Source organism: Bos grunniens, chromosome 3 (genome assembly GCF_055505025.1).
Source record: "Bos grunniens cultivar Pamir isolate PY7600 chromosome 3, Bosgru_T2T1.0, whole genome shotgun sequence".
Classification (NCBI taxonomy): Eukaryota; Metazoa; Chordata; class Mammalia; order Artiodactyla; family Bovidae; genus Bos; species Bos grunniens.
Window position 1 is genome coordinate 61,294,092 of NC_141167.1, and position 27,197 is coordinate 61,321,288.

General features: G+C 36.2%; 1 protein-coding gene across 11 annotated transcripts in view; it reads right to left on the reverse strand.

Moving 5' to 3' along the window:
- Positions 1–27,197, reverse strand: part of TTLL7 (tubulin tyrosine ligase like 7) — a 147,924-nt gene that overhangs the window by 58,578 nt on the left and 62,149 nt on the right. For all 11 annotated transcript variants that reach the window (XR_015160339.1, XR_015160341.1, XR_015160343.1 and 8 more), the window contains 6 exons: positions 26,230–26,297; positions 22,025–22,183; positions 19,968–20,184; positions 15,202–15,366; positions 9,299–9,457; positions 3,845–3,939 (listed from right to left, as the gene is read on the reverse strand). Coding sequence is in view for 6 of the 11 variants with exons in the window: in XM_086390773.1 (XP_086246899.1) it covers positions 3,845–3,939; positions 9,299–9,457; positions 15,202–15,366; positions 19,968–20,184; positions 22,025–22,183; positions 26,230–26,297 (863 nt within the window). In the remaining 5 variants the exon portion in view is untranslated. The remainder of the gene's footprint in view (positions 1–3,844; positions 3,940–9,298; positions 9,458–15,201; positions 15,367–19,967; positions 20,185–22,024; positions 22,184–26,229; positions 26,298–27,197) is intronic.

Genomic DNA, 27,197 nt, shown 5'->3' on the forward strand with positions numbered 1-27,197 from the left:
ATTAATTACTATTCTTAATTAAATGTGAGAAGTAACAAAAAGGGTTGAACTTGAGATGGCAGCAAGACTTTTAATTTTAATGACTGTATGATTAAGAATATCATTTTTCCAGTTATAAATATGAAATTTGGCTGAGTTTCCTTTCTTTAGGGAGATGGAAAATGTGATTTAGGTAGCTCTTAACTTTTATTTTATTCCATTTTACCTAGGACAAATCATTTCTATATACCATACAATTTAAAGGAAGGACAGGAGAGAAAGGGGGAATGGAAATAAAAGGAAGAGGAAAGAACAAAGACTAAACAATTGGAAAGGGAAAAAGGTAATAGAGAAAGAAAAATGAAATGACAGAATAGAGGAACGGAGAACAAAAAAAAAGGACTGAGAATACCAAGATGAGAATGCTGAGGAAGAAATGAAGGCAGAGATATATGCACCTCTACACAGCAAACACTTAAGTCACAGGCAAGGACACTGACACACACCCAGCTCAAGCACGTACAAATAAAGAACTCTGTTTGCATTCCTATAAAAACTGGTATGAATAAGCACTAATGACTCTTAGTCCAAAACAAAATTTAACCAGAGACCAAAGGATCTCCATTCACTCAGCATTTTAATCAGTGTTTTTCCGCTCAGCTATATCCATACTGACCTAAGGAGTTTTGTTTACACTTTCTGGAGTTCTTTCCACTACTCATTATCCTGTGATTCCATCCAAGGATTTTCTCTTTCTAATAAGCTGGCCTCACACATACAAGCTCTTGTAATATGGAAACTCTGGAAGTTCTATGAACATGCTGTGCTTGCCTCACTTCCTTATCTTACTACAAGGAGTTACCTTGAATGCAGTGTCCTTCCCCATCCTTGTCATCATTTTATTTAGTACTCACCATACTCTAGTTCTAGACATGGGCCTGGAAAGACAAAGATGAATAGAGACATTGCCCTCAAGCTGCAATGGTCTAAAGGGGGAGAGGGGAATATCAGGTGAATAAATACACAGGTTACAGTGGATGCTACTTAAAAAGTGATAGTAGTAGGGGTGACGGCAAAAGCGAGGAAGTAAACCACTTTGCTACAGCAAAGGCTTCAAACAGAAGGTCAGGTTTGCACTAGGTATTCAAGAATGAGTTAATCAAAATGTGGCATATACATGCAATGGGCCTTAACAGGGAAGGAAATTCTGACTACATGCTACAATATGGATGAATCTTGAATACACTGTGCTTTCCCTGGTGGCTCTGATGGTAAAGAGTCAGCCTGCAATGTAGGAGACCTGGGTTTGATCCCTGGGTCAGGAAGATCCCCTGGGAAGGAAATGGCAACCCACTCCAGTATTCCTGCCTGGAAAATTCCATGGACAGAGGAGCCTGGCGGGCTACAGTCCATGGGGTTGCAAAGAGTCGGACACGACTGAGAGACTAGCACTTGAATACATTATGCTAACCTAAATAAGGCAGTTACAAAACAGCAAATATTGTATGATTCTACTTGTATGAAGTACCTAATCAAATTCATAGAGACAGAAAGCAGAATAGGTGTTTACCAGGGGCTGGTGAGAAGGAAAAATATGGAGCTGTCTAATAGGTACAGAATCTCAGTTTTCACACAATGAAAAAGTTCTGGAGAAGGATGGAGGTAATTATTGCATTATAAGGTGAATGTATTTATTGCCACTGAACTGCACACTTAAAAATGGTTACAGTAGTAAGTTTCAAGTATATTTTACCACAGTTTTCTAAAAATGAGTCAACATTCACCAGAGGGACAAAGCTAAAAGAAAATTTAAGTGAGAATACACACAAAATTATGGACATCCAAATAGCATCGTATAAGAGTTCCTTAAAAAAATTAATTCCAAGGCAGGGAAAACAGAAGAACAAAAGGTGATCAGGTTGGCAAGAGATGCAAGGGCTAGATGATAAAGAATCTGTGTCTAAAGATCAAAAATGACTTGTAGGCAGTGTTTAAACTTTCTGATAATGTGGCAACAATCTGAGCAGAATAGTAGAATTTACAAGTATCTCTTTAAATGTTGGCATCCCTCAGGCTCTGCCCCTGCCTCTCTCTACTTCTCAACATATACACTCTATGTTCTCATCCACTGGATTCAACAGCAATCTATACATGTATGTCATTCACATGGAGGTCTCTTATCTCCTGGGACCTTGTATATCAAATCTCCCACTTGACAGTTCCGCCTGAGTGTCTCAAAGCACGTCAAAATCAGCATGTTTAAAACTGAATTATCTCTTAATTTCTACTTCCCCCATCACTTCTAAGTCTTTTTCTTGCCTAAAACCTTTATTTAAATAAAAGACATACTGTCAAACAACTCATCCAAGCCAGAAACCTAGGAATCATGGGAGACTTTGAGCTCCCAGCACCTACTCCTATAGCAGTAGGCACTCAATAAACACTTTTTAAATGACTTGGAGGGCAATAGAATGGAAACCACAAGATGGGGTGAAAGTCAGTGCTGAAGCCAGGGAATCAATAAAACAGACCAGGAGAGAAATGAGAAGTCCTTAAACTTGAAGAGGAGACTAAGAATTTAAGTCATACATTTAACAGAACTACTTAAACAATATGTATGCCAAAAAATGTATAGGCATATTGCTTAAATAATCTAAAATACCTGATGCACTTGAATAAGTGAAATAAAAATTTCCCATTCTATATCTCTTTCCTTCCTATTCATTTCCTTTAGAATAACTGAAATATTAGAATTTAGGCAAATTATTCTCTGATCACACAAAAGAAGGGGTCATATGAAAATTTCTGAGCAAGCTATATCTCAATCTCTTTTTAATAATGCCTTTCATATGAATCTACTTCTCAATCAGGCATTTACTAAATGTTTGAAAATATTTCAAGTAAATAAATTGCTTGGAGGCATCCCACAGCTCTTAAGAGAGTTCTTGAAATAACAATTAGAATCAATTGAGATCACAAAATTCCTGAGCTTAAGTGACCTCAAGAGGTCCTAGAAGTTATTTAAACAGTTATACCAGCAGACAGCTCACTATTTCATTAAACAATTCAGCTAAACTTCTAACAAGTTTCTCTCATAATAAGATAACAGCTTCCCACATAGTAACATTTCACATATTTGATTTTCATGATCATGTAAATGGCAGCCAGTCCAATAATATTCCATTGATCCAGCAATCCCAATTTTGGGTATATATCCAAAGAAGTTGAAATCAGGATTTAGAGTGATACTCACACTCCCATGTTCATTGCAGCATTATTCACAACAGCCAAGACTAGGAAGCAACCTATGTTCATCAATGGATGAATGGATAAAAAAATGTGGTACGATGGAATATTATTCAGCCTTTAAAAAGAAGGAAATCTTGTCTATTCTTTTCAATGGGAAAAGTTAAGCTCACTTAACTGCTTCTCTTATCCGTTTACCCTAGCAGCCTGAAATACTAGGAAGACCTCTGGACAGAAAGGTAGGAAATGCATTTTTTTAGTTTTCTTTACTTTCTGAGTGACCTTTATGCTTTAGTTTCTTCTTATGAAGTAAGGAAACTTCTAGAAGGTTCCCTAAGGTATGCTCCAATTCCACCTCAATACTCTGTATTAAATAATTATACCAATAATGAAATTTAAGCATATTTATTATAGGTTCAAATCATACAGGGGGAAGGGGAAGTAGAGTTCAGGAGGAGAGGAAAAGATATTTAAAAAGAAGAAAATTAAGTGGGTTTAAAGAACAGAATCAAGAAACTCAAAATATAAAATACTAAAATTATAAGCCAATTTTATTTACAAATGACTGTTCTACACCAAACATGTGAAAAAATTCCAAAACACAGAGGAAACTATTTACCTAATATTTAGTAGCTTCAGGGCATTTAGCAGCACTCCCTTTTTCACATCATAGTCTATTTTCTGATCAGTGCCAAAGCTCGGAGCCCGATTGATCTGAAATTAACAAAGAAAACAATGAATATCCAAATGTTGGCAGATCAATCTATATTCAGTAAAATTTTTTTAACCCAATGTGGGATCCCCAACCAGTAGAAGGACTCTACAATAAATCTCAAAGCTCTGCATAGTCGATGGTCCAGTCACCACCGCCACACCTGCATTCCCCACCACCTTAATTTAAGTCAAGGACTTGCAAGGAATTGACTGTCATCACTGCTCCTTCCCGCTGCTGTCTTAGCTCAGGATTTTTCAGTCAGCATTATCTGCGCTCTCTCCAGTCCACTCTCTCCAAATTATCACCCCATGCATTCCAGGTATTAAATTTAGAAAGTTAAAGTGATTCATCCTGACAAAAAGTTTGGACGACCAGTAATAATAAGAAGAAGAATAACACGGAACAAAAAATAACATGCATGTTACCAATATAGTAATAATTATATTCATATATCTATTTTGCATGTTGAAATTATCAGTGCCCTCTTTTCACTGCTTTCAGATCTTCTGGATGGATCATCCATTGCTGCCTAAAAAATAAATTTTCTCTCTTTCTACCTGGGTCAGACAATAATTCATCAATTTTCATTTTACTTCATTTCACTGAAGTTACTTGGAGGATACCATTAAAGGTATCTGAAGACTAACCTGTATTAGCTTTTCTAACTGTTTAAGGATTCGTGGAAATCAATGAGCCATTTGTGGCTGTTCTACTTTACTCCATCATTTCCAAAGTTTCATTAAGAAGAAAAATAACAAGCAACTATATATACTTTATATATTTATACACACCCAGAAATGTAGTTTATAATATGCTACAACTTTAAGAGCTAGAGTTTTTGTTTTTTCTTTGCTGTTGTTGGGTTTTGTTGTTATTGTTGATGTTATGAAAATGCAATTGGGATAGCAGATATTTAAGGAAATTACTTATTCTATTAACTCAATTGATGAGGACACTATTGAGTTCAAAACTACAGGTTAGCTTCTTGACCACCAACTAATTCCACAGGCTATCTCAAAAAACATGCATGCTGCTACTCATAGAAGAGGGTCATCTTATACAAATCCAGCCCCACAAGAGACAAGGTAACTGACAGCATGCTTTTTACAACTGGCAGCTTAAGGAAATACCACATTATAGTTAAATCATCCAGGAATATAAGTGCTTCTAATCAGAAATGTGGCACAAGATCGCTGCAGAAAAATTAGAAACAAAAGTCCAAAAGGACAATAGAGAGATCATCTGCAATCCCAACATCTAGCGTACTGTTAACCATCTGGTAAATGGTGTTCCAGATATTTGCTACACATATTCATCATATTCATTTTACCTTCCAAATATATCTCTATACTAAATATTTTATAACCAAGGTTTTCCCTGAACGGTGTGTCATATAAATCTTGTAAGCCATCATTTTGATGGCTACATGTTATTCCTTGCGTAGAGATACGGTAAACTAATTTCTTCAATAGAGATGTGCCTTACTGTACTATGTCCTTGCTGATTTCTGATTTAAAAGGTGATGAACCTATTTCTATCTTTGTGATGTAGTCTCAAGGGGAAGAGTATAACTTGGTAATTGCAAGAACATGCATTTATTCCAGGGAATTTTGAGAGAGGGAGTTTATTCTACTTCAAAGTTTCACGCATTTCCTCTTACAAGTGCAGAGAAAGGATAGAGTAATATATTTTATATATAAAAAAAGTTTCAGGCATTCCATCTCTATAACTTATAAAACAAAGACAGTTCTGCTGCTAGATATAACAGGATTATTAAAATAAAACAGACATTTAGGAATTGATGATTAAGTGGTTCACTGAAATGTTATCTATCTGCATAGAAAATCTTAGTATTTCGTTTCAAACTTGCAGCCTGGAATTCTGCCAGGCATATCCCTCCACCAGGATGGAAGGGAGGTCTTGATACAATACAATCACAATCCTCTCTCTTATCTATTTCAGATTCTTCACTCTACTATCATTTGAAAGAAATTGGTCTATGAAGAAATATGCCTACATACTAAATAAACTAATATATGGAAAGGTAGAAAAACTTAATTAACATTTTGGATTTTAAGTTTTATGAGAAATTTAAAGGAAAAAAAGAAAAGAAAAGAAAAACCACAAATGGCAGACAGAAGAAATGCCAAAAATTATGGCTCCATCCAGCCAAACTTCTACTATGTGATGACTTCTTTGTTCTCATTTCCTAACATGGCTGTAAAAGAGACAAAGCTCACAAGTGTTAGAGTCTTAAAGCACAGCAGCTTGTAAATGCACACAAAAGGAAAATCAATAGAAAGAATTAAATTAAATTAATATATTTATTAACTGTCCAAATCATAGTTTTATTATCAAGATAAGCACAATCATTTCATGCACAGATGAAAGTTTCCATAATAGTTTCTGGGCTCCTAAATTAGTGCTGTTGCCTCTGGCCTATAACTTACCCCAGCCTCAACCTCAGCTCTCCTAATCCCTGGCCCCTCCCCACTCTACAGCCTTAAGTACTCTGACCAGGTGTTCACTCCTTTGCAAAGACTTTTTTTTAACACACAAATATACACATGTATACAGAGAGATTAATCATTGTTCTGCTTCCTGTTTCCTACTTATACTTGCAATTATTATTATAAAACACATAACTGAGTCCCCTACAAAAACAGGACAAGTATTCTCTTATTTTTCTTTTATCTCCACCATCTGGTGCAATGATTTGCAAATTAAGGATACTTAACATAGTAGAAGTATATTTATACTCCACTTAATATCCATGTTTTTCCCTAAAAATGTTTTCTATGATTGAAAATCTCTGTAATTTGCCACTATGAATCATCGCCTGCGATTAATGAAGTTAACTAAAAGTTATCACGTGCTCAGAGGCATCCTCTGCCTTCTTCCACTTGATGGCGCCAAAAGGTTTTTAACAATGTATATTCGCACTACTATGATCTCAGATTCTTTCAACTGTTTTGATATAATACATGTTCAGTACCCACAGCTGCCTATTATTGTGGTGTTTTTTTAAAGGGCTATGATTGATTTGAAAATGATGAAACAATGAATATAAAATTAAAATAAGTTACTGTGGTGTTGTTTTTTTTTAAGTGGTTTGTTGATCAGGAAGTTATGGAGGAAATAAAGTATGAAGAAATATGAATGCAAACAATGTATTTTTGAGCTTTTAAAAAATACATAATTCAACCATTCAGTCAATTCTGATCTAACCAAGCAACAGTCAGCTTCAGTTAGGCAAATGCTTTTAAAATTAGGTGAATAAAATACGTATAAAATCATTATTTCTTATTATCATTTCAGTTCTATTTCACGCACATGCCTTCACTTCTTTCCCACCCCATCAAAGCTAAAAGACAAGTATAGGGCAAAAAAAAAATACAGGTAAGAACAGGAATTGATACTTTCAAATAGTAATGCTGGAGAAGATCTTGAGAGTCCCTTGGACTGCAAGAAGATCAAACCAGTCAATCCTAAAGGAAATCAACTCTGAATATTTATTGGAAGGGCTGATGTGGAAGTTGAAACTCCAACACTTTGGCCACCTGATGCAAAAAGCTGACTCACTGCAAAAGACCCTGATGCTGGGAAGAAAGATTGAAGGCAAAAGGAGAAGAGGGTAGCAGAGGGTGAAATGGTTAGACAGCATCACCAACTCAATGGACATGAATCTGAGCAAACTCCAGGAGGTGGTAAGGGACAGGGAAGCCTGGTATGCTGCAGTCCATGGGGTCACAAAGAGTCGGATACAACTGAGCAACTGAACAACAAAGAACAGGAAAGGAAAGTAAGATAAGAAAATGGTATCAATAAAGAAGAAAATGTCAGGACTAAGAGGAAGGGCCACTGTTCAGAGTCAAGTGCTTTCACATTCAAGGAACAGAGGAAGTAAAAGGATACATAAAGTTCTTCACATTTATCTTATTTCTAGGATCCAAGCCAGGAGCATAATTTGAATACCTGACAGAATTGTATTTGATTAGCAATATAATACACATTATTTGTTCACAGTAGATTCAACAAACACACACATGAAAGCAGGAGCCCTCAAACTGGAAGTGTTCTTTCCTAAAAATATATTTTGAATGTCTTGATTTCATCTATCACTCATTCAATTTGCTTTCCAAAACCTTGGTATTACAGATGTAACTTCTAATTTCTAAATCATTAACAAAAAAAAAAGGTAATCAACTTAAAGGTAGTTGATGATGATATCTTCTATAATAATATAGTCCTTAAAATATAAGCAATCTAGTATACTGTTTGCTGCTGCTGCTGCTGCTAAGTCGCTTCAGTCGTGTCCGACTCTGTGCAACCCCACAGACGGCAGCCCACCAGGCTCCCCCGTCCCTGGGATTCTCCAGGCAAGAATACTGGAGTGGGCTGCCATTTCCTTCTCCAATGCAGGAAAGTGAAAAGTGAAAGTGAAGTCGCTCAGTCCTATCTGACTCTTAGCGACCCCATGGACTGCAGCCTACCAGGCTCCTCCGCCCATGGGATCTTCCAGGCAAGAGTACTGGAGTGGGGTGCCATTGCCTTCTCCATACTAAGTGTTTAGATAGGTGCTATTTTCCTAAACACAGTATTTTGTGGCCCTGCGATCTGTGACAATGGAGCTTAATGATCAGAACCAGGTGTACTGGTTGGGGTACTCTAGGACCACATGACTTCTTAGGTTTCTTCTATATATAATAAAAACATGACAGAAAAGAAAGGTAAAAAAATCTTAAACAGATCATTTTTATTTTTCCTTTATATTATTCTGTATTTTCTAAATGTTAAGTGACCTTTTATAATGGAAGAAAAATAATGATGACTCTAACCACAAAGACTGGCAGAAAACCAATCCAAAAGCACAGCTGACAAGCTAGACATGAGGGGAGCCCTAGGCACATAATACGGTCTTGAATAATTCATGTTACCCAGTGTGTTAGGTATTAACTAAGATTAATGAGCTAACTGGAGCCTCTCTCCTCTAGGAGAGTTTGAAGGGGAAGGGCACTGAAGCCCAGGAGCTACAGTCCAGCAGCCCAAGCACCCACACAGAAGAAACACAACATCCTGAAGTCATGAGGTGGTAGATCTGTGAGGCTGAGAAAACAGTAGAGTAAGTAGACCTCAAATCAGTAACAGCAAATCCATGCATATATGCAAAATGCCCAGCCTAGAAATTCACCCAATGCTGATATGGGAAAAGCAAGATCAAAAACATTGATCCACTCTAGCAAATGTATTCCTTGAATTCTCATTCTCTTCCTCCAACAGACTCCACTCAGGCCTCTTTATTCTCAATGAATGAAATAACAGTACTCATTTCTCTTTCTTCTTAAAGAAACACCTTACCTCCAGAAGCCATGGCTTTAGTTTTCTATCCAACAAAATATCAAATCCCAGGACTTCAAAGCAGACACTTTCACTTCCTGGAGGTTGACCAGGTCTGCACATTCGATAGGCATGTAGGACGTGAGGTTCTGCTACAATCAGAGTCTTCACCACCAATTCCTATAAGGATTGTGATAAAAAAAAAAAAATGAAAAGCTTTATTTCTTATTGTCTCATTTATATACATGGAAACAAGGCCTGGATTTATGAAGTAGCATCCAGGCCAGGTTCACGAAACTATCGTTATCTTATCCCTACTGTTGCTCAGACTGTATTTCACCCAACTCACGCCCTGCCCACTGTGGTCCAGGCATGCTCTCCTTCTCTAGGCTTCTGGCACTAGCTGATCCCTCTCCCTCTCCCTCTTCTCTCAGTAATTCAATGTCTGGCTCCCTGATATTCAGAGAGTCTTTCCCTGACACCTGAGTCAAAAGTAGGCACCCAAACATTATTCCTTACTGTGTCACTACACAGCATAGGCCCGGCTGATCTTTTTTCTTTTTTTTTAGAACAGAGTCTTTGTATCATTTACAACCCCATTCCCAGTCCTTACAATAGTGCCTGGCATTTAGTAAATGCTGAAAATCATTTGTGAACAAACAAAATAAAAGTTTATGAATGTGGCTTGAATTTGTTAAATAGGTAAGCTAGGATCATAAGTGCACCTTCTCAGAAACCCATACAAAAGGGGAGGGGATGGGAGGGAAAAAAAAATTCCAAGGAGAATAACTATTTCACAAACAACATTATAGAATCTCCATTCAGAGAAAGGCTGAAAGGCCAAGAGGACAAAATTTGGCAGAGGTGGGTTTCTCCATGCAGTGATGATTTTGTAGTTCAAAATGTTTATCTGAGATCAGAGTAATGCCAATCAACGAACAATCAACATTTTCTGTGAGGACACATAACATGACTAGGGTGAGTTACTAATGCTAATAAAAGAAAAAGTTGGTTTACTGAAGTCTGAGAACAAGCTATGGATTGCATAAAAGCTGTCCCCCTGGTTTTTGCTTAGAATATATTCTTTTTAAGCGCCTCTCTACAGGTAGACAGCATATTAAAAAGCAGAGACATTACTTTGCCAACAAAGGTCCATCTACTCAAAGCTATGGTTTTTCCAGTAGTCATGTATGGATGTGAGAGTTGGACTATAAAGAAAGCTGAGCGCTGAAGAATTGATGCTTTTGAACTGTGGTATTGGAGACGACTCTTCAGAGTCCCGTGGACAGCAAGGAGATCCAACCAGTCCATCCTAAAGGAAATCAGTCCTGAATATTCATCAGAAGGACTGATGTTGAAGCTGAAACTCCAGTACTTTGGCCACCTGGTGCAAAGAACTGACTCATTTGAAAAGACCCTGATGTTGGGAAAGATTAAGGGAAGGAGGAGAAGGGGACGACAGAGGGTGAGATGGTTGGATGGCCTCACCGACTCAATGGACACGAGCTTGAGTAAACTCCAGGAGTTGGTGATGGACAGGGAGTCCTGGTGTGCTGCAGTCCATGGGGTCACAAAGAGACGGACATGACTGAGCAACTGAACTGAACTATTCAATATAGGCAATATTGTATGGCAATTAAGAATCTGGCTCCAAAGTCAGACTTTCTGGGTTATTCCAGGCTTTTCTACTTGCTGGATGTGCAACCCCAGTCATGTTGCTTAAACTTTGTGAGTCTCATTCTTCCCAAATGTAAACTGGCAATAATAGTAATAATACCGGCTTTTAAAAGACTGATGGAAGGAAAAAATGAGACTCCATGTGAAATGCTTAGCATAGTGCCTCAGTTCAGTTCAGTTCAGTCGCTCAGTCGTGTCCGACTCTTTGCGACCCCATGAACCACAGCACGCCAGGCCTCCCTTTCCATCACCAACTCCTGGAGTCAACCCAAACTCATGTCCATTGAGTCGGTGATGCCATCCAACCATCTCATCCTCTGTTGTCCCCTTCTCCATAGTGCCTAGAACAGAGTAAATCTTCAAGAGGGGTAAGCAACTTAAATACTATTGCTATGTTTATCCTTCATTCTTCTAGAACTCCACTTCATATGTCTGGTTAGTCACAAATATTCCACTGCCTGGAGAAGCAGCACTGATTATATGATATAAAAAATGGAATACAAAGTTAATTTCACTGTTACCCAGAATCCCAACACAGATTATTTGGGTCTATCAGAGATGCCCTGTAAGGCTGTTCTCAGAAATTTTATTCAAAATAACAAATTTATGGTATTAATAGCACCACAGATATGGAGATAAAAGAGAAAAGACTACTTTACATAAATTTTGAGATATTATTGAAACTACTTGACTAGGGAAAAAAGTTAAAACTTTGGCTAATAATTGTCTATGTGAAATAAGACATGCTGGGGGTGAGGAGGTGGGAATGAATACTTAGACTCTGAATTGCAAATCTGTGTTTTTTTCTACATAAAAAACAACATATTTTCAAGAATGTAAAGACAAGATTGCATGTATATGTGAAGTCAGGAATGACATAATCAAACACAAATTCTACTAATGCTTCTAAGAATTTCCAGTATTGATGATTTTTTTTTATTTTTACCTAAAGTATATAAAAAGCATTCAGTAAGGATGATTTTATGAATGGTTTTAGTCATTTTTAACCTTCATGGCCTGATTTTCTCTTGATTTCTTATTCATTCTTGACCAGCACAAAAGCACACATAGAGAGTATTGATGAATGTTAGTTTTCATATACAGACAGCTACTTCTTAGAAAAATTACCATCAATAAAGTGGTCACTGAAAAAAGTTCTAAGTTAAATTCATGAAATTTGTAAACTATTAAGATAAAAATTTACTGCACAATTGCCCTCTCCACTTTCTCTTGTCATTCTTTTTATATTATCCCATTGATTGATCTTAAGAAGATATCTGTAGGTATATGCAATTCTTAATAAAGAAGGGAAATTTTAAAATAATTACATAAATACAGTCAGTTTGACAGGATAATTGTAGGAAAGTACTTGGAAGCTATCAGTCTATTATTTATTAATTGGTTATTTATAAGATAATATGTAACTAATATAGGCAAAATTTATCCATTCATAGAAAAGATCATGAAATGGGTCAGAGCACAATTACTATGTTCAGGTCATATCTGAAAATTATATTCTAGACTCTAACTGAAAAGTTAATTTCCATACTCATTAGTATTAGTTGTACTCCTAATTCAATTATGTGGGGAAAGTAACACTTAAAACCAATGTCTGTAAAGCTAATGGGAATCATTTTTCTCTCTGATTGACTCTCTGTATATTCCTCACCAAGACAACCCAACAGGTTCCACCTTTTCACAAAGACTTCCCTGAAGAATCAAAGTGAAGAATTTAGTAAAGAAAAAAGAATACCAGAGCATGTCTAAAACTTGGGTCTCTGAGCTAATCATCAAACAACCCATTCACTAAATCATCCAGGTATCACAAAGTAGGATTTACCATCAATGAGTTATTTTCCAAAATTACAAATTTCAGCCATTTGATGCTTCTGACCCACAAGATAGTAAACTATCACTATGAGAATATTTTTGGAATTTCAAAAAAACTGGCCTATAAAATACACAGACAAACAAACAGCATTGTTGGAATCAAGTTTCTTGTTTGGATGTATTTAGTCTCTCGGGAAGATACAATAAAAAGTTAACAAATTGGTAAGAATTTGACCAAATCCAAGTGACAAACTTCAAAATTTGAAGGCACCGCTAAATTTCTAAAAAATTTGAATCTGCTGCCAACGTTTATGAGTCAGGAGACTTATGGTAGCTACTGACAAATTAGGAGAATTGTGGCCCAAAATGCCACAAGGCACCAATAAGCTGGTGCTGAGTAGTGTCTATCTCCCTTAGACCTCACATACTCTTCAAATTACCACTGTTCTAAGCATCCCTATTTTCTTCTATCCAGATTACTTCACGCCTTTTTACCTGTCTGACACCTAAGGACCTTTGGGTTTACATTCTATGACACAGAAAAGATTTAGAAAGAAACAACCAACAAAACATCCAGAAAAGGAAGAACTATAATGATGCTGACGTTTTCTCTGATTTTCTCAAGAGAATTGAGTTCAACCAACAGTGAATTTCCATGTCCATTTTCCATGATACCTTTATATAAATATATGTCATTTGTCCCCGAAGGAAAGCAACATCGAATTGTATAGCCCTCATCACATTAAGTATTTTCCGTAGACATACTCCTCTAACTATAAATTTAATATTTCTGTTAAGATTAATAAAAGGGTCTGTTTTTATCTTCTCATATGTGTTTCCTTCTCATAAAGGTTATCTTCTCATATGTGTTTCCTTTTCTCTCTCAACCATTACCATTTGGAATTGCATCCCCTGCCATGGCTTTAGTTATGAATTTCACCCCATACATACACTGTTAACTGTCTCCTTTTCTACCTGAGAGAGAATTTCAAGTTCAATGTATCTAAAGTAAAATCCATCGTAGCCTAGTGGACTTTTAAAAACTTGATTCAGGTGTTAATTCCTCCAGGAAGTCCTCTTCCTATCTCCATCTACACTATACTCCATCTATACCCTCTATAATATACAGGCTACTATATGTGATCTTAATCTATATCCCCACAAATCCAATGTATGCCTATATTTTTGTACTTGATACACTGCATTTCATTAACAATTTATTTGCAGCTTTTTCCTACCAGATTCTTGAGGCTTGGAGTTGTATCTTGTGTATCTTCAAATTAACAGCCAGAGACAGGCTTATAGTACAGCTTCAGCAAATGTTTACTGAATAAATGAACAAATAAATATATAGAGAGAACTCTTTTTCTCTCATCTGCAAAACTAAGCTCTACATCTTCTTCTCACCATAAATTTCTTTCTATTCTATTTCAAACAATGCCACACCCATTTGCCTAATAATTATTCCTTAGAACTACAGAGGAATCTCTGAATACTTCTATCCCACCTCCCCATTCTGAACATTCAGGTCATCTCTAAGGTCCACCTCATTGTCACCTCTTTCAATTCAGACCATCCTTTTCACTTGAGCTACTCTCAAGTGCCCTCCTCTATCTACTCTTGGTCTTCACTCTAGCCCATCTAGCACTCATTCTCAGATTTATCTTTTAAAGTCATGGCCTTTGGCATTATTACTCTCTTCACTTAAAACTAAATGAATCCATAATGTCTACCAAGTTAAGCCTTGCTTTTCAGAACTAAAACTTAGTCTTCACATATATTATCCTAAGTCCTCATGAATCTCCCACAAATACAATATGTGCTAATCTGGACCTCTTTTAACTATTCTCATAGCTCCATGCCTTGACTTATGCTTTGGAAAGTGAAAGTTGCTCAGTTGTGCCAACCCTTTGGGACCCCATGGACTGTAGGTTGCCAGGCTCCTCTGTCCATGGAATTCTCCAGGCCATAATACAGGAGTGGGTAGCCATTCCCTTCTCCAGGGCATCATCCCAAACCAGGGATCAAACCCAGGGTCTTCCTCATTGCAGCCACCAGGCAAGACCAAGAATACTGAAGTAGGTAGCCTATCGCTTCTCCAGCAGATCTTCCCAATCCAGGAATAGAGCCAGGGTTTCCTGTATTGCAGGCAGATTCTTTACCAGCTGAGCTACCAGGGAAGCCCAATTTATGCTTTGGCCTCCACTTAAAATTTCCTTTCCAATCATGAGCAGTAAAAATACTACTTATCTATTAGTACTACTTATCTACTTATGACACACTTCACTTTCTTCATTAAAATACACTACATCTGCCCAATCTAATATAATCGGTTCTTTATTTAAAATGGTTGATGATCCTTTCAGGTAATATGAGGAGAGAGAGACAATTAAAATTATAAAATGGTACAATCTTACTGAAATATCACTCCAAAACTTAGCAACATCATGCTGATTTGCTTGTAGGAATTCTGTAAACCATTTGATGGAACGTTTGCTGCCTTTGTTTTCAGTTTCATCCCTTTCAAAATGTTCATTATGCTTGTTCACAGAGTAGTTTGTCAGATGCATGTATAACTGGGTCTGTAACAAGTAAGAACCAAAGTTGTTATCACCTATGAAACTCTAGAACCACGAGGTTTCACAGAAAAGAAAGTATCCAAGGAGAAAAGACAATTTTAAAGTTTAAAATATACAGATTGCTAATTTCATGATTATATAATTTTCAAATAAAATGCAATGGCACGTTTTTCTAAAAAGGATTACGGATATAGTCATCTACAAAGTTACTCTGTATGTTATTAAAAATATATCTACCCTAGAAGTATGAAAATAACAATGATACGTAGGCTGATTAAATCAAAGTGCAAAACTATATATTGCTAAGCAATAAAAGTGCTCTAACTCTGAAGCTTGCTTTTCTTAGTTGGTTTCTTTTCATGTTTTTCAAATTTTTCATCCTAATTTGTTTTGGGAAAATAATTTTCTGAGACAGCATTCTGGATCTTTTCAAACAAAACGTTTACAGTGAAAGTTAAGCAAGTAGCAGAAACTGAGAACTGTATACCAACCACAACCTCTGCGCTCCCATCCTGACTGGGAGATCACTGTACCTTGTTAACACGACAGAGTGCACTTAGAGTCAGCAACAGAAACAGCACACAATGCTGTACACACGTCTAAATGACTAACAGTAAATTTACAGTGCTCCATATTGGCGCTCTTAGGTCTTATTCTCCTTATAGTCTTAGGTTTGTTGACACTGTTACCCTCAAATAAACTTGAAAAAGAACTCAAAATTTAAAACTTCTCATAATTTAATGGCTCCATTATCATAAACACTCACTCATGATCCTTCTCCCAGAGACCACTTTAGATAACTATGTTGCATCGCCACTAATAGATACTTCAAGCATATGATTATTAGTTTGATTTGTTAATAACCAATGATCTAGGATTATTATTTTGATTTGTTAATAACCAATGATATTGAGATCATATTTTATTTTTACTACAGTTACTTAAGTCTATAGTACTGAAATCTTTGAAGCAAATATATAGAACTGATCATATGAGCTACAAGTTATTTACTAATCCATATGCCCACAAGTAATTAAGAATCTTTTTTTCATTCATTGAACAAAATTTTAGGAACATCCACTACTGGGAGGAATGTATGCTGGGCACTGTGGACACAAGGATGAACAAGACAGACACAGTCCTTCCTTTCATTACAATCAGGAAAAGCTTTAAGTGATATTTAAAAGAAAGTGCATAAATCTCAAGGAAACTAATCAAACTGTAACATTTCCTAGTTTCCAAACTAGAAATCATTTTTTTGTTTGGAAAATAATTTTTAAGGAGCTCTCCATTTGGCAGAATACTAACAGCAATAATAAAAATTCTAGCTATCCTAGTGAAAGAGAAATGAAACTGCATTTTTCTTAAAACATTATCTTTGTAAGTAGGATTGGAAATTCCACAATTTCACATCTACCTTGACAAAAAATCCCCATCTAAACAGTTAATTGTCATTTGTCACAAGGAGAAGTGATGGCAGCTATGAATCAATAGCAACCTACATTCCCTACCCTATTTTTCAATGTATAGGCTCAAAATAATTAATTGGAATTACAAAGTTTTACAAGGATTGGTGGACTGATACATTGGTAGCAAAAAAATGAATGTTCATTATGTTTCAATTTCTGAATTCTCTTATATGATCTCCTTATATGTAGTTTATCAATATTTAATTCTTACTTAAGACAAAATGCATAAAATACACACTATTTAAAAAATTAGAAATATGAAGAGGGAAAAAAATATGCAGCAGTCTGCTGCCCAAAACAACCAAATGGGAGCATTTTGGTTTCCTTTTTCCTCCTTTTTTTCTTAAACTTATCTTTTACATAAAGTGACCTCATTTTAGATAAAGTTTTGTATTTCATTCTTTAAATTTTTCATACCTTCATGTAGGAACTCAATCATGAAATTTTAGAGATATATGAGGAACACTGAGGTTTATACAAGAGAATATACTTTTTCATACATATGAGAACCGAAGCCAGGAGACCATGTGACTCGACAGTACTTGGCAAAGCAAAACCTAGAGGCCACATCTCCTGACTCTCAATCTTCAATACGACTTCTTAACCCAGTGTACTTAAGCAAATTATATACATACAACTTAAGAAACTGGAATAAACCACTTTATCATCCAAATTAGCTTCTAAGTCTTACCTTTTCCCCTCTGTTCCCTTCCTCTTTCCTCTCAAAACCTAACTATCTGTCTTCCGTTTATATAATCCAGTCTTACCCATACCAACTATTTTAATTATAATCTATGACCTGACAAGCCCCAAATTATGCCTATAGCTCAGCTCTCTCATCTGAACATCAGACCTAAATTGTATATCCAAGTGCCAATTGTATATCCAAATGCCAAATGTATAGATCCATTTCGAAGTTACACGGGCATCTCAAACCAGACACATCAGCTTTTTGCAAAGCCTTTAAAAGCTGCTGTACTCCCTATCACAGTGAATGTCACCCATCCACCCAACTGTCGGTGCCAAAACTCTTGAGTTTTAACCTTAATTTCTCTCTTCATTCCCTCATCCAACAACTCAACCTGTCAGTATATCAATGCTATCTATGTTACCATAGATATATCTGAAACCTATGTTCTTATTCTTTACTTCAAATTATGTCATCTTTTTTCTCACACATGATTAGACTAGAATATAGTTTCTTATCCCCCTTACTCTAGTCTCTCCCATCCATTTATAGCACCATCTTACATTCCCCATACTGTAGACCAGGTGACCTTTTTAGGACAAAAATCTCATTCCTTCTTTCCCTTGTTTAATATCTTTCAATGCTTCCTTTATTATAAGGGTAAATTCTATAATCCTAGCCATGGTCTACCAAGATCTGGCCTCTAGGACTCCACATCCTGATATACGAACATCCATTCTTTCTTAGTCTGTGCGTGCGTGTTAAGTTGCTTCAGTCGTGTCTGACTCTGTGCAACCTTATGAATCATAGCCTACCAGGCTCCTCTGTCCATGGGATTCTTCAGGCAAGAATACTGGAGTGGGTTGCCATGCCCTCCTCCATGGGATCTTCCTGACTCAGGGATCAAACCCACATCTCTTAAGTCTTCTGCATTGGCAGCCAGGTTCTTTACCACTAGTACCACCTGGGAAGCCCTTCTTAGTCTGGGCTTCAGCCATGCTGAACACATCTGCTCTCTGCAGATATAACATGCTCCCTTCTTATCTCTGGGCCACTCTTCTGCCTGGAGTTATAATCCGTCCCACTCCATCTCTGGCCTAGCTAGTACCTCACTATTTAAACTATTCACTACTTACTTTATAAGCTCCCTCTCCAACCTTCATCTCCAGTTGAGTTAGATGCCCCTGCTAACACTGCCATAGTACCCTCAGTTTCTTAAAACACTTCACTCATCACCGGGCATTATAATTGCTTATCTTATTTTCTGCCTCCCCACTAGATTGTTGCTTTGTAAGATAAAGTACATGGTCACTGTTTTTCCAAAACCAGCACAATATCTAGAATGCAGCAGAGTCCAAACATTACTTGGAGACTGGATATATCTATACCTTATGACCTTTAAAGAGATGATGCTTTCTTTCATCTTCCTTTCCTGTAAAAATTTTGGCAGTTCCCTTATTCTTCCTTGGCCAGGTCTAAAACATTTTTAGATAATTGAACATAGTAACCTTTATGATCAGTCATTATTTAATTTTGGAAAATGACCACTCGGTATAGTTAATTATGTGCGTAATATTGGAGAAAAGCAATAACCAGACTTTTGACAAAAATGGGAAACAATCCTTAATTAGGTGTAATTTTTACTATAATTAGTAGATCCAAAAAAAGAGGTAGAGGTTAACTGAACTTTTAAGTATGGAGAATAAACTATAGTTTATCTCTCATAAACTATAAATTACGATAATAAATTATAGTTAGAACTTCAAAACTATACAGGCATGACTTTCATCTATATATTATGGCTGCACAAAGGTAATCTTAATGGAAAAATACAAAAATCTCCACTAAATAGAATTAAAAATGTACCCCAAAACTGCCAATGTATTTCTCTACTTCATAATTAGTTAATGTAAATTTAAAACCCTCTCTTTTCTTCCAATAAAAATTAATAACTCTACTTCCTGATAAAATTTTCTTTCTCTGTTTCATGTACTTTCTCCCACATTCTAAAATATACCTTTCATACAAAACCTGCTCAAATACCACCTTTGCCGTGAGAAATTGAACAAAATCTATTCCTACACTCAATTCCATTACACTTTATCTGCACTTCTCAATGGCATATTATTTTATTTTTCCATATCAGTCACTTCTATCCAGGACCACTATATACACATACATACTTCAAAATCCAGCCTTATGCTCACAGCACCCAGAGGGCGTGCCTTTTTTTAATCAGCCTTCCTGGAACAGCAGATACATATTTTTTTCTAATTTTCACAAAGCTGTCTATAAATTAGAGGCAGTCTTGTTTATGTATATAATTCTTCTAGACTATAAAATTCTGACAGGAAGAATTTTGTTCATTTAGTATTTATACACAATGGGTATTTTAAAAAATAGATCCTGAACAAATGAATAAAATCATAGTGTCTAGTACCACTTACCAGGTTAGACTCATTAGGTGGAATGTACTTCTCTGTTCCCATTCGCACAAGTCCATCATGGTAGAGAAATATTTTTAGTGGATCACATGATGTTACCAGGATATAAATTCTTAAATCAAACTTGTAACCTTCCATTAGGAAAGGCTTTTCAATATATTCTTGAACAATCAAATGATCCTGAGATGGAAGCTTGTCACCATTTCTTATCAAAGAAATTCTAAATTTAAAGAAAAGATCAAAAGAATAATTTTGGAGTCAAGATGTTTACAAAGTTGAAGACAATACTCAAGAGGAAAGTGATTCCACACACACAAAAATAGCACAAAGATACTGTCAGAAGCAATTTTTTGGAATCCTTGATACAAACCAAAAGCTTGTAATAACCAGGGAACTTGTAATAAAAAATAAAACAAAAACAAAACAGTTGAATCTCTCTAAAAGAACTTCTTAGCATTTTAATTTACTCTAGTACCACTCCATCTCCCAGCTCAGCAGTGGCCTTGAGCAGCAGCCCCTGTTCCTACTATAGGCACTGGTTCTAGAGGGAGCAGAACAGACCTATTCTTGTGGTCTTTTTGTTTGTCCATGTGTTTAAATCAGTTTGGGGGTTCCCTGGAGGATCTCAAAGGATTTGCTTTTATCTTGTCTAATTGAGAACTCTCCCACTGCTTAGGCAGCTACATGGGGGAGGGGGATGGGAGACAAATGCTGATAAACATTTAGAGACAGATGTATTAGTCCCTGCTGCCTAAGGCAACAAATATTTGGGGAAAACAACAGACTAACTGCAAAGATTGGGATAAAAGACTGGGGAATGCGAGTGTTTGGGGAAGAAGGGCTTTGAACTATTTCTAAGATTCTGGAAGCCCATATGCATGCCCAGGGTTAAATACATGCTCAGGAAAAGACTTGAGAAGGCCCTAAGCTCTTACTTCTAGCTAACCATCCAGCTCTGTACAAGCAGGAAGTGAAGGCTCAGGCAGAGTTGCAAATGCCTAGCTAAGCACTGAAGGCATGCTACAACATGCATACAGACATACACACACACACACACACAAACACACACACCCGCATCTGCAAGGATTGGGGGAATTTTTTTGTTTCAAGTGTTTATAGAAATCTCTGTTCAAATACTAACAGATTGGACAATTACAGCTGACCACTGGCCTAATAGAACAGGAACTTCAGAGGCCTCTCACAATAAAGAATACAGACTTTACAAAATTGTTTCAGAAAGGTCACTAAACAAATAAACAACATCTAGAATGAACAGTAACAAAAAAACCCTGTAGAGGAGAATCTAATTATCAAAGTTGCTACATTACAATATTCATAATGTCCAGTTTTCAACAAAATATCATCAGTCGTGCAAAAAAAAAAGTGTAGCCCATACAAAGAAAAACTCTCAATTAATATAAACTATGTCTGAAGAAATCAAGATATTTTGTTTACTAGACAATAAATATTTAAAATCAACCATTTTAAATTTGCTCAAAGAGCTAAAGGAAATCATGTACAAAGAATGGAAGGAAATCATAGGAATAATATCTCACCAAATGCAGAATATCAGTAGAGATAGAAATTATATTTTAAAGGTGTTGGGGAAGGAGGGTGGGAGCTGAACAGAAATTCTGAGGTTGAAAAGTCCAGTAACTGAAACAAAAATTCATTGGAGGGGTTAAACATAAGATTTGGGAAGGCAGAAAAGAATCAGCAAACTTGAAAATAAATCAATTGAGATTAGTCTGAGAAATAAGGAAGTAAAAATAAAAGAAAAATGAACTGACTTGAGTCCTACAAGACAATATCAATGATATCAACATGTTCATAATGGCAGTCTCAAAAGGGGAAAAAATCCTCTGAAGAATTAATGGCTGGAAATCTCCCAATCTGATGAAAAATATTATCCTACACATCCAAGAGGCGTAATAAGCAACAATTAGGAATCTATTTTATTATTTTTTTCATATTAGAACTCAACCATGAGCAAATGGTCACATTTATTCTTTCTCCCAATTCTTTAAAAATTTTATGTATTCCAGATGAAAAACACCTACCCATGACCCATTGCACCATTAGCTGGTTTTACTATAAAAGTCTTCTGCTTTCTTTTTTTCTTTAATTCTTTCATATAGTTTTGAAATTGTGTATATTCAGCAGGGAAGATCCATGTTCGAGGAACAAAGGCATAATCCAGAGGCCGGGACTTGATCATTCTGTAAATTAGAGATAATATGAAAAGTACTTTCTATTCCAACTTGTCTAAACTTCCTTTCTCTGTGCTACTGACATTTACTATAATGATTTCAATTCCCTCCATTTCTTCATTTATTGATCCATTCATTGACTCATTTTTTTAAATGCCTATTAATCACCTACTACTTGTTAAGCACTATTCTAGATACTAGGGATACAGTAGTGAAAAAAAAAAGACAAGAATTACTGCCCTATGTACTTACAATTTACATATTAATAGATCAAATGTTTGAGTATGTGGTATACATTGGGCACTGAGGATTAACATGGTCTTGGTTCTAAGGTATTTACATACAAGCCATTAATTAAATACAATGTGATAGTTGCAAAAAAAGGTATATAAGGCAAGGTAAAATGTGGACGGAATCATTAGCTCTGGCTCTGGGATGAGGGTGGTCAGTATGGTTCACAGCCAGGTGTCATTCATACTGCCTCTTAAAAGATGATTTGGAGTTCACTGGATCATACACGGGGATGAATTTTCAAATTGCCTTTTACCCAGTACTTTTTGAGTGTTACTACTTCTGTGAGAAAACCAGTGAAGCCTCTGAGTCAGCAGAGGTTTTGCTTATATGAACTACTATCTACCTACACATGTGTTTTTATTGCTATAATGTTTGTCCTGACATTTTTGTATTTGCTATAAATCAGGCTGCCTATACGATACATAACTTAGGGATACTGATACAATACTAGATATAAAATGTTTGCTTTTGATTAATCCAAATGCCATTTATTTTATACACACTGATTCTCAATGACAATTTTTAAATCAGTAGAAATATTTTAAATTATTGTCTATTAAAGAAAAATCTGATTGTCTCAAAAAGTCTTCTTTATAAATGTATGCAAGTCTTTTATAGATGAGCAAATATTATTCCCAAATGAGATTAGTCAAAATTAAAATGGGACCCTAGTATACAATATGCACAGAGGTAGGGCCATTTTGTAAGACTAGGGTGTGGAATATATAAGCCACTGGACTCCATGACTAGAAGGTCATATAGTTATACTTCAAGTGCTCTTTCAAGAGAACGCTGTAAAAAAAAATTGCTTCCACTATGAGAAGAAAGATAATCACCAACTCCATCTATCAAATCCAAAATAAACCAACCAGCTAAACAACCTCACTACAAAATAGGCTAACATTGATTAGTCTGAAACACACAAACACACACAAATCTAATGGAAGCACAATAACAGTCCTAATGTACACTGTTGCTTCCAACACCCTTACATGTGTTTATAGTTTTATAAATAAATTTGTAACAATAATATAAAATTAGATTAAGTTAAATCTTTAATAGAGCAATACATTTAAAACTAACCATGAACTGTTGATGAATAATACCATTTCTTCATATATACATTTGAAAAAAACCCAAGCATACATATATTCAAGAAAAATACTTTATTCAATTTAGGTGATCTAGCACAAATCATTTAATGTAAAAATATGTAGCTTCAACAGAGACAAGCAGTCTCACTTAGGAATTTGGGATACTGGAATAATTTCTGCTCAGAGTTCTGTCATAGATTTACTAAATGATATTGAACATGTTTTTTTAAACTCTATTTTTAATATTACTTGGTCATCACTTTTTACCTAATAGAAGATCTTTTTTTCCTCAAGGAGACTTGCAAGGATTCTACAGAGTGAAAAACTGCCTAATTGCAACAGCCTACTAATGGGTCTACATTTAACCCTCTTGCCTCTCCTGGGCCATACAGACTTCTGTTGTCTACAAAGCAGCTAGAAGGATCTTGGAAAAATGCAAATTTGGTCATATTATCAACTTCATCTACCCCTCCTCTTCTGTGGCATTTAGGATAAAGATCATCATCCTGAAAAATCACTCTTGAACCAATCTCCCCCACTGCTCCCCATCAACCTCTCTGTGCTCCAGCTACATTGGCCTTATTTCAGAATCTTGACTATCCATGTTTTCTCCCAGCACAGGACCTAGGCCCATACTATTCTTCTTGCCCCGTAAAGCTATTACATACCATCTGCACCAATAAACTCCTACTCATCATTCATATTTCAGCTTCCATATCACTTCCTCAGGGAAATTCTCCAAAGCTTCCCTAAGTTAGAAGTCCTTCACTATGCACTAATTTAGGACTACATACCTCTACTTCACAGCACTCATCACAACTGCAATGCAAGGCTGTAAAAGCCATAACTCTGCTTTTGATCACCTCATGTGCTCAGAGCCCAGCACAATGCCTGGCATTTAATAGACACTTAATAAATATGTGTTAAATGGAAATAAATGACTTAAAAGAAACACATGTCCAAATTAGAGGTTAATTTCCATTCCTCTAAAGTCCATCCTTCTTGTAATTCCTATGTTAACAAATCACACCCTCCACATAACATCCTAATCCAGAAACCTAAGAATCTTGGTGACTTCTATCCCTCTTTCCTTCTCTTCCCTTTTCTCACATCAGAGCAGTTTTCAAGTCTCAGCAATTCCATGTTCTTCATATCTTTCAGATTTACCTTCTCTTCCCCATTCGTCCTATCTCTCTTTTGGATCAATAGATGTTCATTATTTCTGAACTAGATAATGACAAGCATCTCTTCCAGAGTTTTCACTTTCTGGTCCTATCATCATTGAATCCATTATCCTATGATGCCACCAAAACTACCTAAAACAGATTATTTCTCTGCTTAGGCCCATTAAATAGCGCCTCATTTCTCTCAGGATAGGCAGAAATGTTTGTTGAGTAAAGAGGTTAAAGAATCAATGATTAAATGATTAAACAAAACACAATAATACAGGGTACACAGCTTAGTCTTTACAGTTATTTCCAGCATCATCTGAGGTTGAGCCTCCCAATATCCTATTTAACCAGAAAAATTGCTTGAGGTTCTCCCAAACATATCATGTGATTTAAGTCTCCATATACCTTCTCCCACTGTTGTCTTTGCCTACAAGTTTCCTTTCTTCTTCTCAAAGGGTGAACTCCTTTATTCCTTTCAATATCCATCTCATAATTTAATTTCTCCAGAAACCCTTCCCTGCTGTCTCATAAAGAATCTCTCCCACCATCTTCATCGCAGTCTCTACCTCGAATGTGACAGCACCAAACTATTTATGTATCAGTGCTCCTCTCTTACCAAAATGTGAGTTCTAGGCAGAAACTAGGCTTTAATTAACTTGTTTACTTCAAAGCTAGCAGTCTCAGGGGCATACAATAGACATGCAAAAAATATTGTTGTGTGAATGGATTATAAGCTTTCACGTGGATGAATACTAATATTTCTTGAATTACATGTATCTTCCTAACCTTTATCTGTGAAAGAATCCTCTTGTTAATATTTTTTCTCAATTTATCAACCCTCTGAAAATAAAAAATCTAATAAACAGAAATATAAACTGCACAAAAATTCTGCAATATATTCATTATAAGACTTTACCTGTTAACAGTTTTTCCCATGAAAGTATATTAGTACTCTAAATAATGGTCTCCAAAATAAATATCTGTGCATGTAGCCCTGAGTGGGCACATCTACATGTGTTCTGTGTGTGTGCACACAGGCACCTACTACAGTGCTTGGCACATATCAGATGCTCAGTAACCAGTATTCTGAACACACCCACACGAGGGATAAAATGCGACAAATTAGTCTGTGCAAGGTTTAACTGAAAATAAGTAAGTATATATTGAATGTTAAGTACAGAAAACTTCTTACATTTAAACGAAAAATTTATTTTGCTGGAGAGATAGCAAGTTGCAGTGAAAAGAACCCTGAAATTCTGAAGACCAAGATCCTACTCCAGCTCTGCTCTTAACTTTGACTTTACACAAGGTATTCACATCTCTGACTCTCAATTACCTCCTCTGCAAAGTCAAAGAACAGAACCAGTAAAATTTTAAGACCCTTCCAGCTCTGAAATTCTTCCACTGAATTTCCATTTCAAATTAGTTAATTTGTTAAAGATAGCACTATGTAATTTTTAATAGGTCTTCTCTATAACAAAAAAATGAAGATTACTTGGTCATATTTCTTGCTAGGAAATCCTTCCTACAGATCTCCCCCATTCCTGGAAAATGGTTGATCCTCTGCAAAATAAAAAGGCAAACATTAATATTCTTATTGACCTAATGAATATATTCATTTATACTGTGATACAGTTACAGGCATCCTTTGAGTTTAGTGTTTTTTAGTAAGAGACTAAAGACTAAAAAAAGGGCTTCCCTGGTGGCTCAGAGGTTAAAGCGTCTGCCTGGAATGTGGGAGACCCGGGTTCAATCCCTGGGTCAGGAAGATCCCCTGGAGAAGGAAATGGCAACCCACTCCAGTACTCTTGCCTGGAGAATCCCATGGAGGAAAGACTAAAAAAACAGGTGAAAATGGACTTAATGTCTACAGTCAATTTTGTACAAGTCACTACAAATACAGGTAAAGGAGAACTATACAAAAATCTCAATTGCCTAAAACTCCATGTATTTGGCTTTTATTTTTTAATACACTTGTATTACATTCTAATAATAAAATAATGAAGCCAAACTACACATAGCTGACATTACAAGGGGTAGTTGTATTTGGATCCCTTTATGCAATCTATTCCACATCGTTCATCTGTATGCATAATGCAAAGCACCAGTCTAGGAAGAGCTTTCCTCTATCAATTCTTCCTTAAAGATGGAAAGAGGTTAAAGTTAAATCTGAAAGGATGTAGTCTTCAGGCAACAGGCTACTGAGGTAAATTGTGTTGTGTGTATAGCTGCTAAGCCGTGTCTGACTCTTTTCGGGACCCCGACTATAGCCCATCAGGCTCTTTTGTCCATGGGATTTCTCAGGCAAGAATACTGGAGCGGGTTGACATTTCCTTCTCCAGAAGATCTTAACAACTCAGGGATCAAACCTGTGTATCTTGCATTGGCAGGAGGATTCTTTACTGCTGAGCCACCGGGGAAGCCCATTCAGGCAAGAATACTGGAGTGGGTTGCGATTTCCTC